The sequence below is a fragment of the Choloepus didactylus genome, chromosome 18, assembly GCF_015220235.1.
Source record: "Choloepus didactylus isolate mChoDid1 chromosome 18, mChoDid1.pri, whole genome shotgun sequence".
NCBI classification, from domain to species: Eukaryota; Metazoa; Chordata; class Mammalia; order Pilosa; family Megalonychidae; genus Choloepus; species Choloepus didactylus.
In genome coordinates this window covers 20,019,229-20,034,917 of record NC_051324.1, presented here as the reverse complement: position 1 = coordinate 20,034,917, position 15,689 = coordinate 20,019,229, and the positions used below count along the sequence as shown (strand labels likewise).

Below are 15,689 nucleotides of genomic sequence, written 5' to 3'. Positions count from 1 at the left end.
CCAAACACGGCTTTAGAGTAAATTCTCTGGAGTGGGCTAATTGGGCCAAAGGATGTGCACATTTTCAAGGCTTCAGACACATAGTGCCAATTGCCCTGAATAAAGGCGCTGCCAGGGATGTACTTACCCACGGTTCCTGTGCCCTTACCCCCACATCCTTGCCAACACTTGGGTGTTCTTTTTAATCTTGGCCAGTCTGATAGATAAAGAGTGTTATCTTATTATTACTTTAATTTCATTGATAACTAGGAAGGTTGGACATGTTCCATATGTTTATTGGCCATTTTATATTTCTCCCTTAGTAAATTGTTTGCTCATGTCCTTTGCACCTTTTTCTGTTTCTTTTACAAAACTTATGCATTAACTTAAAGTTTAATTATGCAGGTGTTCTGGTTTGCTAAGGCTGCTGTTATGCAAAATAACAGAAGTGGATTGGCTTTTGTAAAGGGGATTTATTAAGTTAAAAATTTACAGTCCTAAGGCCATAAAAGTGTCCAAACTAAGGCATCAACAAGAGGATACCATCACTGAAGAATGGCTGATGGTGTCAGGAATGCCTCTGTCAGCTGGGAAGGCATGTGGCTGGCGTCTGCTGGTCCCAAGTTGTGTTTCAGCTCCTCTCTCTGCTCCTGTGTGTCCTTAGTTTAGCATCTCCAAATGTCCTTTTGTCTGCAACTCCAAGCATCTCTGAGCACCTCTCTCAGCTCCTAAGCGTCTCTCCAAAAGTCTCTCTCTGCTGCTCCTGGGGCATTTTGTCCTCTCTTAGCTTCTCTGGAGCAAACTCTGGGCCAACATCTCAAAGCATTAGCAAGCTCAAGCTCTCCGAAAGTCTCTCTCAGCTGCTGTCTGTGTGAGCAACTTTAAAGGACTCCAGTAAACTAATCAAGACCTACCCTGAATGGGCAGGGTCAAATATTCATGGAAACATTCAATCAAGAGGTCACACTCTAATCAAAAGATTAAAAAAGCTGCCTCCGCAAGATTGCATTAAAGAATATGGCTTTTGGGGGAACACAATATATCCAAACTAGCACAGCAAGTAAACGTGGGTCTTCATGCTTGTGAAGTAGACAGAATATAAAGCAAATGCCTTCGCCGCCCTTACTTCCTCCTCTAGATATAATTAGTCAGTTTCTTCCAGATCATTTTTCTATGCATTTACATACATTATATATAAAAATAGTTTTAGATTTTGTTTTTAAGGTGTTTTTTTTTTGTTTTATAAAAATGGAATCATATTCTATGTGCTGCTCTTTGATATGCTGCCCCCTCCCCGCCCCATTTATGTCTGGGAGAGAACTTTATGTAAACCATATAAATCTATTACTTTCTTTGAAGAGCTGCATAGTGGTTTTTTTTGTTGTTATTGTTGGTAACAGCTTCATTAAGACATAGTTCACACACCATACAATTCACTCAAAGTCTATAATTCAGTGGTCTTTAGTATATTGACAGAGTTGTGCACCCATCACCACTATAATTTGAGAACATTTCATCACCTCAAAATAGAAACTCCGTACCCTTTAGCTATCATCCTCTAATGCTCCCATCCCTCTCATACCTAAGAAAACACTAATCTACTTTCTGTCTCTGGATTTTCCTATTGGACATTTCATGTAAATGGAATCACGTAACATGGCCTTTTGTGTCTAGCTTCTTTCATTTAGGATGTCTTCAAGGTTCATCCATGTTGTAGCATATATCAGTACTTCACTACTTTTTATGGCTGAATAATATTCCAGTGTGTGTATATACCACATTTTATCAGTTCATCAGTTGATGGACATTTGGGGTGTTTTCCACTTTTTAGCTATTATGAATAATGCTGCTATGAACATTTGTATACAAGTTTTTGCATGGTCATGTGTTTTCATTTCTCTTGGGTATATATATAAGAGTGAAATTGCTGAATCAAATGATAACTCTATGTTTAATGTTTCGAGGAACTGCCAAACTGTTTTCCAAGGTGGCTGTTTTCCAAACTGCCAAACTGTTTTACATTTCCACCAGCAATGTATGAGGGTTCTGATTTCTCCACGTCCTCACCAACTCTTTTTATTATCTGTCTTTTTAATTATAGCCATCCTAGTCTTTATTCAAAAATAAAATGCAAAAGATGAACAATTATATGCCAATAAATTAGATAACTTAGATGAAATGGACAAATTCCTAGAAAGACACAAACCACCAAAATTGACAGGAAGAGATAGAAAATCTGAATAGATCTGTAACAAGTAAAGAGAGTGAATTAGTAATCCCCAACACCTGCCCCTTTCCCCCAAACCCAGGCCCAATTGGTTTCACCAGTGAATTCTACCAAACATTTAAAGAATTAATACCAATTCCTCACAAATAAAAAAAAATTTCTAGAAGTGGAATTGCTGGATCAAAGGCCTTTATATGTAAATATTGATTGTTTCTGCCCCCTTGCACTCTGCCTGCTCACTTCCGAATCTTACTGATTTGAACAAACTCTTTATGTCTGATAATCCTTGGTCTCCTGGAGGCTGCAGTTGGTGAGAATGTAAAGTGTGGGTGGTGCATTTATGCCCAGAGTATAGAGCTGTGATGGTCAAGATACTGGGTATGGGGACTGTAAGCTTGTCCATGTCCCTGTTGATTCATACATGGGGTTTCCACACCCTAGAACCTGAACTCCCAGCAGGTCAGGGCCTTTTTGCTTCCCAAGGCCCGAAGGAGGTGGTTTGGAGGCTGCACCAGGGTTGGGGTCCTGCCTGGGTGGTTCTCTCCTGAGAATTCTGAGATCAGCGGGGGCTCCAGGCAGCGCTGGCCAGCTGGGGAGGGTTTGGATGCTCTCCTTCTGCGTCAGGTGCTGAGGGCAGACTCTTCCTCATCTCTGCTTTCTTTTCTCTTCTCCTCTCTCCTGTTCACCCCAGAACTGTCTGTTCCAGGCACTCGTTAACCCGTGGCATGCCGGTGACCAGTGAGGTTGTGACAGAAAGCGTAGCTGTTTTCACGGAGTAGGAAGTGGACAGCTCCTGAGGGACCTCTACATTTGTTTTGTAGGGAAAGACCTCCCAGCCCTCACCATCCACTCTACTTCCCTTTTTAACTCCTTTTTAATTTTTTCCTACCTGGAGGTTACAGAGAAGGTTAAAGGTTTGGACGAATGCACTTCAAGATTTTAAAAATAATCCATCCAGGCCCCTAAAGTCTGCAGTTCAGTGGTTTCCAGGCTTTGCTTCACAAGCTCTAGGGTCCTTCGGAGGCAGGGGGCTGGGGCAGGCAGAGGTGGCAACTCAGGGACTCAAGACCAGAGCAAATCTGCTTTTCCTGGTTTAACAAATTGGGGTTCCAAGTGAGATTTTGTGTGAGAGGACAGAAGGACTGTGTTGCCACAAAAGTTGGGAAACTGCTTATGTTCGGCATCTCCTGGACCTCAGTGTTGGGTTGAAACCATCTCAAGCATGAATCCTGGTGGAGGTTGAATCCCGGGGCTCCTGGGCATTTTGGGGAACTTGGCTTTTCCCAGGGGGCCCGGCAGACAGAGTCCGAGTGTCTGCTCCCCCAGGGCCATCTGCCAGTCCCTGCCTGTTTTCTTTTGTTGAATAGGTTGTTCTGGCTTTCCAGTCCTGCAAAGGCAAAATCAAATTATCTTCTCTCCTGATCCAAATGAATTTTGTCCCCTGGGGAGCCCCGGGCTCAGCCTCCAGATGTTTGGTGAGGAGAAGGCCTTCTCAGCTGACCGCCTGGCTGACTCCCCGTCTTTCTTTCCCCTCCCTGTCTCTTTCAGTCTGCGGAGTTCTTCGAGATGCTGGAGAAGATGCAGGTGAGCACCCAAAAGTGGGAAAGTGGAGACCTGGGGCTGGGTGGGGGTAGGGGAGAGGCGCGTGGGCGTGGCTGGCAGAGGCCGCAGTGACCTCCAAGGACTCTGCTCCGGGCGAAACCTTCAGGTGGGTGATGGGCGCCTTGGAGGAGGGGTGGGAGAAGAGAGAACCCACAGGGTCCCATCATCCCAGGGCAGCCTGAGGTCATGTCACTGTTGAGCAGCTCAGGGGACTCTGGGAAGACTCCTTCCTGAACAAGAAGAAGATGAAAAACAGAATTCCCCAGCAGAGCAGCAGGGGTCTCATAAACCCCACAGATGTAGGGAGGGTTTGAAAGAACCCCTTGTTCCTGGGATGGATTGGAAAGAAAGCCGACGATGTGCAGACTTAGTGGAAGCTTCCAGTGTCTGGGAGGCAGAACGGTGGGGTGGGGGGAAGACAGATTCCGGGATCCAAGAAACCTGGGTTTACATCCTGCATCCAATACTAACTACCACAAGTTAACTCTGCTAAGCCTCTGTTTAATTTATTTACTTAAAAAACAAACAAACAAACAAACAAAACACCCACTTACATGGTCGTTGGGATGAAATGAGATAGTGTATTAATTTTTTTCCTCTAAAAGGAATGCTGACTTACATGGTCATTGGGATGAAGTTGGATGAATGAGAGGCACTGCACAAAACTCCGAGTTCAATGTGGATTTGGAGGTTCTTCAGCATTATCCACCCCTGAGGGGTCAGGGCTCACGAGTGAGAACTGCTGTAGGGATAGGGGAGAGGTCCAGGAGATCTAATTGATAGAGATGGAAAGAGTGGGGAGAAGATGCTGATAATAGTACACATATTTTGAGCACTTCTCTGGGCCCAAAGACTGGCAGGTATTATCTTATTTATTCCTGACAAAGCCCATAGGAAGTAGATATTATTATTGTTGTTATTGTTACTATTGTTATTATCCCCATTTCTTAGGTGAGGAAACTGAGGCATAAGGATGTTAAATAAATCACCCTGGGCCCATGGCTAGGCAGTAGTTTCAGAGCCAGAGAGCTTAGCCACTCTATTACGATGCCCTTTTTTTTTTTTTGCCCTAAGAGGATGCTACAGGCTCCAGGAAGGAGGGGTTGTTGATGGAAGATTAGGTCATACCTGTCTGGAAGCTCCAGCAGACGAGGCAAACGCGGCTGCCGCAGTCCTGAGATGCAGGCAGAGGTGCCTAGAGGGCGGCGGCAAGCCAGCAGGGTCCTTGGGGAAAAGCCAGGTCTCCCTGAGGGTGGGGAGAGGCAGGGACTGTTGGAAGGAAAAATATTAGTGGTGTGTCATTACCACAAGCAAGTTAATTAGGTTTCGCCTCTGTGCCCAGCAGCGTGTGGAATATGAACGGATTTTACATGAATGTAGGAAAGTTGTGGAAACAAGGATGGCACTTGCAGTGACAGCCAGTGGTGGGTGACAGGGCATAATTAAGCGCGACAGGGCTTGGAGCGAAGTGGGGCTTTTCACCTCCAAGCCCGTGGAATCCCAACACTCCCGGAAGCTGGCAGGGGACCTGTGGCTCACCGTTTATTCACCTGCTCCTTCTCTCTGGTGGTTCCCCCTTGCTGCCCCCCATCTGGAGCCCCTGCCTCCTCTGTACAGGGCTTCAGCCCACTTAACCCGCCTCACATTGGTCTGCTGCTTGGAGGCTGCTGACCTTGAACTCTCAATTAAGTTGGGAGCCTCTCCAGGGCTGGAGTCTTATTTTTGTCCTCCCGTTGCATCTCCATGCCCCACAGGCCATTTGCCAATTTCTCCATCTCAGTTGAGACCACTGGGGGCTTATTAAGTGCCTACCCTGTGCCCGGTGGGCACGCTGAAGGGTGGGACCCAGCTCATCTGTGCACGTGGAACTCCCAGAGGACCCTGTGGGAGATCCACGGTGATGATGCCGGGTGGTGAGGCCAGATCCTGTCCTCCAGCTAGGGCGCCATCTCCCCTCACCCTGCAGAGCAGTTCAGCTCCTGGGTCACTCTGGTTCCAACCCTGAGTATCCTTGCTCAAGCCTCTACCTCCCTAAGCTTTAGTTTCTTCATCAGGGAAAAAGGGGATCCTGATAATATCTGTCGCGTTAGATTACTGTGAGTGTATCAGGGAGGGAGAGTGCGCCCAGTGCTGGGGTGGGGGGTGGCTGTGTCGTGGGGGAGGGTGTGGAGTGGCAGAGGGGTGGGGAGGGAGGTTTGCTGTCCTGCCTCAGGGGCTGTTCCTAGGGATGACTAATGCAGGGCAAACAAAACAAAGCCTTGACATCATCCCCCCACCCCCACCCCTGCCCGGCTTTACTCCTTGGATGGGTCTGCTGGGCCACCCAGGTGGAGAGGAGCACCTGTCCGGTGGGAGGACCTTCCCACACCCTTCTTGACAATGCTGCAGGGTGACTCAGCCCAGAGAAGTCCGCAGGAGGCTGTGCCTAAATCTACCCAGGGGCCAGGAGGAGCTCTGGTCTCCAGGGACAGGGTTTAGGTGCTGGGGAGACGGACAGCCTTGCTGCAAATCCAGGCCCTGCCACTCACTAGCTGGGCGACATTAGGCCAGCAGTCTCCCTTCTCTGGGCCTGTTTCCTCCTGGGTAAGACGGTGACGGGAGGCTCCAAGGAGATGAGAGAGAGCACATTTTGGAAGGTTAACTCCTGAGGCACTGGCGTTCGGATTCTGTGGGGGTGGCTTTGGGGAGCTCTTCTCCCCGGAGAGGAGTGGGATTTCTGCCCAGGTCTGGTTCTCCTGGTTGGTCCTACCCTCTCCTGCTCTCTCTGGATTTATTCAGTCTTGGGCACACTGTGTGCTCCCTGCTTGCAAAGCCCAGTTAAGTCAGAGCTGGACTATGGAACTGCTGGGCAGTGCCCAGCCCCTCGGAAGTGCACTTTCCAGATCCCTATGGGCGAGCTCTCCAGTGCAGCTCCACTCATCGTCTCTGATCCTTACAGTAAAACCTCTGTAAGGTGGGAGGGCAGGTGTTATCCTCAGGAGGCTGAACCTCATCAAGGGTCACAAACAGTAAGCTGGTAGATGAGTGAGGACCCCGTACCAGGGAGGCAGTGGGGCTGGCAGGGCCTGAGGTCCAGACATCCAGCAGATACTGACATCTGACATCTGACACCCTCGCCTCTCACCTACTGGCTCTGTGACCCCAGGGGAAATATTTAACCTCCAGGACTATACTATTACCTGCCTCATCATAAAAATAGTGGCAAGTGCATCGCATTCACCATATACTCAGCAGCGTCCCAAGTGCTTAACACATGTCAATCTTTAATCTTCATGCCAGTAGCAGGCACTGCTGTTCCATTTTACAGATGCGGTCACTGGGCCACAGAAAGGTTCTGTGACTTGTCCAAGGTCCTAAGGCTGGAAGGGGCAGTGTTGACATTTGCACCTGGAAGATGTGGCTTGAGTCCATGCTTCTTAACCGCCCCACTCTGCCACCTCATCTGGGGCTGCTTTGAGGTCTGTGTGTGTGGCGTGTACATCCAGGCACACGGGGCCCAGGATATGATACCTGTTGTTATTATTTATCATTATAATATAGTAGTAACTAACCATCAGCAAGCCCGGTGCTCCTGAGTGACTTCCCCATTTAGCCCATTCTTTGGGACCTTTGCTTTCCACAAATCCTCTTTTCCTTGTTTCCGCAGGGGATCAAGCTCGAAGAGCAGAAGCCGGGACCCCAGAAGAACAAGGTGGGCTGGGCGGGTGAGCTGACAGCCGGGTGGGCCCGATGAGGGGGGCCGAGGGGAGAGGAAGGCAGGAGGGGCAGCCGGTGGGCTGTGGGTAACTTACACATCCTGTCTGACTCTTTGATTTTCCCCAAGAGCTACTTAAATGACTGCATCCTTGTTAGACTGGTGGTAGGCAGCCAGGAGGACTTGGGTTTGATGCCTCTGGGGCCAGCTCCCAAGCAGGCTGGGGACAGAGCCTTGGGCAAGACCTGAGGTGTGGCGTGACTCCTCCCTATGCCCTCCTGCTCTCGGACATGTGCAAGGCGCTGTCGTGCTCTGGGTTCCAGCGGGCAGTCAGCTCTCAGCTTCCGGTTCCATTTCCAGGGCTCCAGTGTGAAGCTCATTGCTCAGAGAACAGCCCCTTTGCCTGGGGGCCCGTGAATGGGATTCAGAGAAAGTGGGGATGTCCAGGGGTCACTCCCAATGATAGCATCCCTGAGGGGAAGTGTCATTAGGGGCGTGGAGTTCAACCTTTGGTACACTGCATTCTCAGCTGGCAGGGTTTGCATTCAGCTCTGTCAATTAGGAGAAAAGCTCAAGGGAGGTCAAATCCCAGAGCTGCCTCTGGGCTGTTCTTCCACCTGTGGATCTTCCCGTGGATGCTCCCAAGCCCCTGGTGCAGCCTGCCCGGTCGCCCAACCCACCCCCATCCCCAGACCTGGGAGAGGGAAATGGAAACAGCCGCCAGACTTCACGGGCACCCCAGGGACTAATGGGAACCTTCTCTGCCTTGCCTTGCAGGACGACTACATTCCGTATCCCAGCATTGACGAGGTAGGAGCCCACCCAGATGCCCTTGGTGTGGCTTGGGGAGATGACAGTGACTCACGGCTCCTGCCCAGCCCCTCATGGAGAGGCCCTAGCAATGAGTCCTGAGGGCCTGAGGTGTCTTCCTTCCTTTCCTTGTGACCTCAGCTTTTCCATGTTTAAAATCAGGGGTGCCTTGGGACCCTGAGGTCCACAGGGTTGGGGAGGCTGGAGATGCTGTGGTGCTTAGAGGAGGGGCTCATGTTACCATCTCCGGCCTCATACACCAGCCTCATACAGTAAGGGGGTGTGTCACCAGGGGTTCCCCTCGCCACCCCCCTGCGGTCCCCAGGCAGGCTGCAGTGCAGACCCTCCCTCTGCCTCCAGGTTGTGGAGAAGGGAGGCCCATACCCCCAGGTTATCCTGCCCCAGTTCGGGGGCTATTGGATTGAGGACCCGGAGAACGTGGGCACGCCAACGTCGCTAGGCAGCAGCACCTGTGAGGAGGAGGAAGAGGACAACCTCAGCCCCAGAGCATTTGGCTACAAGCTCGAGTGCAGGAGCGAAGCCCGGGTCTACCGCAGACACTTCCTGGGGAAGGTGAGGCTGAGGGACTGGGAGAAAAGAGCTGCCTGAGGGGGAGATTGCTTTGGGGGAACTTGCATTCCCCTCTCCAGGGCCCCCTTTTTCCTCTCCCTCTCTCTGCTTCTTCCCCATGCTGCCCTCTTCCTTGCCTCCTGCCTCTGCCTTTGGTTGGGTCGCTCCTGGCCCTGCTCCCAGACCCAGTGTGATGGGTCCTTGTGGGGATCTCCCAGGAAATGTTTTAGGAGGTGATCCAACGGTTAGTGTTTGGGGGGTGAAGGAGGGTGGGGTTGAATTTAACTATTCAAGGAAAAATACTAAGTTCTAACACCTTGGAAACGTCTGTTTCCATCTGTCTAGTACAAATCCCTCATACATTCATTCAAGCGGGTCCCCTGGGTCCTTGTACCGGATGAAGCTCTGCGAGCCTCGGATTGCTTAAAAGTGACAAAGTTACATTTTTTTTAAATGTACTCTACCCTTCAGGCTTGCCAGATTCCAGAAGTCCCCAGCGGGTTGTCTCCAGCCCAAGGCAGCTTTGCCGCATCTCCCGCGGAGGGGGCTGCACCAGGGTCCCTGGGGATTTTGTAAAAATGCTGATTCTAGGGCCCGCCAGATTGGGTTTCCTGGCTGCAAGAAGCCGTGCTTTCATCCAGCGCCCCCTGAGCCCGAGACGACCCCCTGGTCCAGAGGACCTGGGCTCCCTTTGGCTCTGGGATGCTGTTGTTCTGCCTGGCTTTCTCCCCACACATAGCCTGAATTGGAGAGGGCTGCCTGCCCCTGGGAGCAGGGAAGTGGGCTCATTTCTTGTGGGGAAGAACTTGAGCGCCAGAGTCAAGGCAGACCTGGGTTTGAACCCTGGATCTGTCACTTGCTTCGTTGTGACTCTGGTCTATTACTTAACCTCCCTGAACCTGGGTTTCCTCATCTGTGAACTGGGGGTGACAGACAACACCTGTGAACTGCATAAAGCTGTGGTCGGGATTAAAGGACAGAACAGGTGTTAAGCGCTTTGACGGGCTCGGTGGTCAGTACCTACTGATGTTATCTTCATCTTCACCATTATCGTCATCTGCAGAGGCAGCGCAGCAAGGGCAGCCTTCTCTTGCTCATTGCATTCTCACTTCTGGTGAGGGAGGTGTTGTGAGGGGACATGTCTGGAGGTTTCCCTCCTCCCCTCTAACACCTGATTTCTGTTTCTAGGATCATCTAAACTTCTACTGTACAGGCAGCAGCCTGGGGAACTTGATTCTGTCCATCCGGTGCGAGGAGGCAGAGGGGATCGAGTACCTGCGCATCATTCTCAGGTGCGGCTGCTGCCCTGTTTGAGACCACACCTCTTGGAGGTGGGGCTGCCCCAAGGGATCCAGAAATACCAGTCCGCCCAGTCTGGCCTGGGTGTGCTGAGAGGGAGGGCAGGCCGGCGGGAATCCTGGGGCTAGGTCCCAGGTTGCGGGGCAGGGAGACCCAGGTGTTCCCACCAGCTGGCTGATGGCGGAGTCAAGGGTGTGTTCTGGTCCCAGGCTCACCTGCACCCCACCCCTACCTGCCTCTCTTTCTTGTGGGAGTCTGTGGCTCTGAGGCAGATGGGGAGAAAAAGCAGGGATGGCTCGGTATGGGTAATCCTGCTGGAGATACAACTCCAAGGCCCCCTGGGAGAGGTTTGCCAGAACGCCACCTACAGTGTACATTCTATTGGGGAAAATAACTTCCAAAGTATGTGTGGTGTGGGCTGGGTTCCCTGGAATGGGAGAGTGCTTAGGGAGAGTGCTGGTTTACGGCTGGAGCCTGGGCTCCTGTCCCCAGCTAATGACCTCCTCAAGGGCAGGACCTGGAACTGGTTTCTGTTTAACTCAACTGGCATGTTTTGAAAACTTTCTATGTACCAGGAACTGTGATGGGTGCTGGGGATATAATGATGACCAAGACTTGGTCCCTGTCCTCTAAAGGCTTAAGGTCTAGCGGGAGAGAATACCAGAATTTTAATAGCTGTCACAGGTATTACTTCAGCGACAGGCACAGGACTCATGGGAACACCAAGGAGTCTGTGTCTTGTTTTCCTCTGCCCTTGGTGGGAAGGTGGAGAAGCTGGGAAGGCCGTGTGAAAGCCAGGTGCTGCTGCCTGGAGACTGCCATGAACTTGTCAAGCTCTCAGTCTGTATTTGTGAATCAAATTGGAAGTCCTTGCAGGTCTTTGGAAAAGAGCAATACACCCTCCACCCCCACCCCCCAAATTTGGAGATAAATACTATTGGGAGCAGGAACACATAGCCCTTCTTTGGGGGAGGGGTGCAGGGTATGAGGAAGTTGTCATCACCCATCCAGTCTTGGTTTGATTTTTATTTAGAAAGGAAGCAGTTTTCTTTACAGAGGCATGGAAGGATCAATTAAGTAGCAGAGTGAGTTTTTTTTGAGGGGTAATACTTGGATTGCCATCTCCAGGGATTTCTAGTTTAATGAAACTCTGTAAAGAAAATTGCTTCCTTTTTTAATAAAAGGCATACCAAGATTGGGTAGAATTTCTGAGCCAGATGACAACTGGAACCCAAGGATCTAAGCCCCTTATTCCAATACTATATCCCATCTGAAATACTGCATCAGGAATGAAAGCTAGTGTAAGATGCCGGGCACACAAGACAGACTTTGATGATTTTTTTTGTTTTTTGTTTTGGCACGGTAAGGGCACAATGGAACTAAAATGAGGGAGTTATTTTAGTACCCCTTTTTTAGAAAGTGACGTAGCATGGGAATATATGAGATTGGAGATTGTGGAAAAGTCCTGTAATTTTTAGGAGTGGAGGCTAGCCTTGGAACAGTCTGATTTCATTCCACTTTTGTTATTTTGGGTCAACAGCATTTGAAATCTATGCCTTGGGGAGCCCAAGGGCAAGCTCATTTGTAACTCTCCCGAAGAGAAAGCCACTGGGTAGGGGGCAGAGAGAAACCATACACCAGCGAGAAAGTTGGACAGTCACATTATGTACTTGGAGTGATGGCCAGGCCAAACTGGAAATCACACATTAAAAAATTGGCCCCTTGGCTTAGTAGCTCTACCAGACTCGAAGAATAAATTATCCAGAGATGAAATTCCCCTGCTGGCATTGACTACTGTTCCCAGCTTCTTTCACATATCTCTTAGGCTTCTGGATTATTTCATTGATGTCACAAACAACCATCTCTCCAGCCTAAAATCTGAGAAGAGTATTCTAATAGCCTCTGTATGTGCCTCAAAATTCGCCAAGAAGAGTCTACCCATAGTTTGGGCACAAATAACAAGCCTTGGTTTATTTCTTCCTTTTCAAGCTTGAATATAAAGAAGATGAAAACAAAAACAGAAACAACAACCCTCACAGGAGGGCGTAATGTAGCATAACATAGCATTCAGGAGGTAGAGAAATAACAGTTCTGAAAAAGATTTGCTACAGAAAATCAGGTAAAATTTACACACTATTAACTTATAGAAAAAAAAAATACTGTGACAGAAAAGACAAAAGACTGGGCAACAGGATGAGATGAAAAAGTTGCTGGTTAAGCTAAGGAAATAATATAAGAAACTAAAACTGGCCAAACAGAATAATAAATGTTATTAGAAGCAGTAAAAGGCAGCATCTACTTTATGGAGGATAGTGAGCAGTAATTCAAAATGTAGATAATTGGTGTTCTTAAGCTGAACCTGCAGATCAAAATAACTCACCCAGTAGCAGGCAAAATCAATGAAAGGAAACCAATAGTTGGACATATTTTGATGAAAATTTACTGTTCATGATGTAAAATCACTGGTAGAATGATGCATTCCAAATAATAAAGGAAGAAAATATGTATACATATGCATATATGAAATATGAGAATATGTATACATAGAAACAGATAGAAAATAAAGAAATTGTAAATAAGTAACTGTGGTTATAGAAGGAAGTCTGAGTACATATTTGCTGATAATAAATATAAATGAGTTAAATTCTGCTGTTAAATAGCAAAGATTCTTAATTTGGGTTATCCCCCCAAAATAAAACCCACAAATCCATCTCATGCTCTCTCTCTGTATTTGTGTGTGTGTATACACACACACACATACACATATATATACACATAAGTATATGTATGTGTAACTTATTAAAGAACGTAACTCAGGACATTTAAAAAGAAAAGTGTTCAGAAAAAGATACCACAAGCAGATGTGAAAAGAAAGCAGGATTGGCAGTATTAATATAGAAAAGTAGAATTCAAGGCAAAAAAAAAAAAAAAAGCAATTGCTATGATAAAGAGGATAGTTGTCTATTCATAACAGGTAAAGTCCACAACAAAGATATTTCATGAGCTTTTATATACTATACTATACTATACATGTAGAAAAATGATTAAAGTATGCAGAAATTGTAGTAGATTTTAACACATTTCTTATCACTTGGCAGATCAGCTAGGATAAAATTGGACACATACAGCTAATCTCATTAATATTATTTATGTCAATTATATATATTTTTCTTCATACATATCTATATCTAGCTATTAAACGCTAAATGGAGATTATTGCTTCTTTTAAAGTGCTTGTGGAATATTTATGCAAATTGATTGCATACAAGGCTAGTGGTTTACTGTGGATCTGATACATCAAAATCATCTCAGAGCTTTAAAGCAACAAAGCAAAGCAAAACAGGCAAACAAAACCCAGAATTCCGGACTCCAACCATTAAAAATTTTTAATGTGATTTAAATGAATTAAATGTAAATTTAATGAATTAAATGCATATCTCTATTGACATTTATATTTATTCTTATTTTCTTCCCTTTAAAACACAAAATGTAGCATTCTGTAGAAATACTGTTCTGAAACTTGCTTCTGTTAACAGTATGTCTGAGAGCTGTTTTATATTAGTACATAGTGAGCATCTTAATTCATTTTTACTGCTGTGTATTCACTGCATGGATGTGAAATAGCATATAAGAGATCCCCTATTGATAGCCATTGCCAATCTTTTGGTATAACAATTAATGGTGTGATGAATAACCCTATACAGATGTCAGTTTGTACAGATTAAGATAAATTCTCAGAAGAGAGACAGCTGTGTCCAACATAAATATATTTTTATTTTAATAGATATTGCCAAGTGGCCTCTTTCATATAAATTTGAACTCCTACCAGCAATGTATGCATCCAAGTATCTATTTCTCCAAAGCCTTTCTATCAGAATATATTGTTAAACACTTGGATTTTTGCCAATATCATGGGTGAAAATGATGATATCTTAGTGTAATTTCAATTTACCATAATCTTATTATGAATGATGTTGGACATCTCTTTGTATATTTAAGGTCCATTTGTATTTATTTTCTGTGAACTGTCTGCTCATAAGCTTTGCTGCTTCTTCTTTTTAAATTTAAGCTGGATAGCTGGTTAAATTTTCTCTTTTTAAAAATCTTGTGGGTAGTTCCTGAGAGCAGGTAGGTTTAAGAACCAGCCTTTTGAGCCATAAAGTAAATCTAAATTAATTTCAAAAAGTAGACACTTCATAGGATACATTCCTTTACAACTTGGAAATAAAACTAGAAATTAATAACAAGTTGTTTTTTTCTAAACCCATTTAACCACTCAGAAATGAACAATCTCAACACTTTCATAAATAACTTTGGGGCCAAAGAGGAAATTAAAACTGCAGTTATAGAATATTTTTAAAAAATAATAATACTTACAATATTACATATAAAACTTAGGGATTGTGTCTTAAAGCTATACTTAGAATAAAATTCATTGCCCTAAATGGCTTCTTGTTAAATAAGAAATACTAGTCTTTATAGATGGTTGCCATTGGTCACCTCTCCAATCCTCAGTTTCCTTATCTATGAAATAATGATAATACCATCTCCCTTTCACGATTTTGTAATGATTAAATTTATTGAGTGCTTATTATGTGCCAGGTCCTGACAGACCTGTAGCTTCTCAATAATGATAGTTGCTATTATTAACTCTATTATTACCTAAAGAAAATTAAAGGAAGGAATTAACAAAGATTAGAGCAGAAATAAATATATTAGAAATAAGAATACTAGACTTGATGAATAAATCTAGACTACTTCTTCTGGGGATACAAACCAACAACGAAATAGCTAACTATCTAGCTTGTCTAAAATAGATAGAAAGAAAATAAAAACACATAAATTTAGGTATAAAAAGAGCATTTAACCATAGAAGTGAAGAAGATTAAACAGTGACTGATGTGTGCTATTTTCAACCCAAGGTATTAAACTAACATTTTTATTTGAAGTGGATGATTTTAGAAGAAAGTATACATTACCAAATTTAACTTGAGAGACAAAACCTCAACAGATCAGTAATATGGAATGAATTGAAAAAGTTCTCAACAAATTTGCTCTCCAAAAGTTTTTAGATCTAGGTGGTATTGCAGATAAGTATTTTAAACATTCAAGAAACAGATTTCATTCTATTTAAACTATTCAAGAGAAAAGAATAATATAGAAACCTTCCCAATTAATTTAGCAATGTTTAAAAAGATCCTCATGTTAAAAAAAAAGCCAGAGAAATAAAATTCAAAAAAGAAAGAAAAAAATAGGGGCCATTGTTCCTTATGAATATTCTAAACAAGATACTACTTCCAGCAACTCAAGTCCAAGTAGTCTATTAAAAGAATGATTTGCTATAGCCTAGAAAGAGTTACTTTAGGAATGCAAGGATGGTTAATTTTAGGAAATTCATTTATTCATTCAGCCTTTGTTTAACCAAGGTTCAGAATGTGCCAGACTTTGTCTAGTGACAGGGATGCTGTGGGGAATAAGCTCTCACCTTGTTACCTGACCGGAGAACGT

The 15,689-nt window shown here is 45.5% G+C and overlaps 1 protein-coding gene across 6 annotated transcripts in view; it reads left to right on the top strand.

Annotated features, from left to right (window-relative positions):
• Window positions 1–15,689, top strand: part of RAP1GAP2 (RAP1 GTPase activating protein 2) — a 220,810-nt gene that overhangs the window by 153,128 nt on the left and 51,993 nt on the right. For all 6 annotated transcript variants that reach the window (XR_005212799.1, XM_037810055.1, XM_037810053.1 and 3 more), the window contains 5 exons: window positions 3,755–3,790; window positions 7,455–7,499; window positions 8,280–8,312; window positions 8,673–8,885; window positions 10,071–10,174. Coding sequence is in view for 5 of the 6 variants with exons in the window: in XM_037810055.1 (XP_037665983.1) it covers window positions 3,755–3,790; window positions 7,455–7,499; window positions 8,280–8,312; window positions 8,673–8,885; window positions 10,071–10,174 (431 nt within the window). In the remaining variant the exon portion in view is untranslated. The remainder of the gene's footprint in view (window positions 1–3,754; window positions 3,791–7,454; window positions 7,500–8,279; window positions 8,313–8,672; window positions 8,886–10,070; window positions 10,175–15,689) is intronic.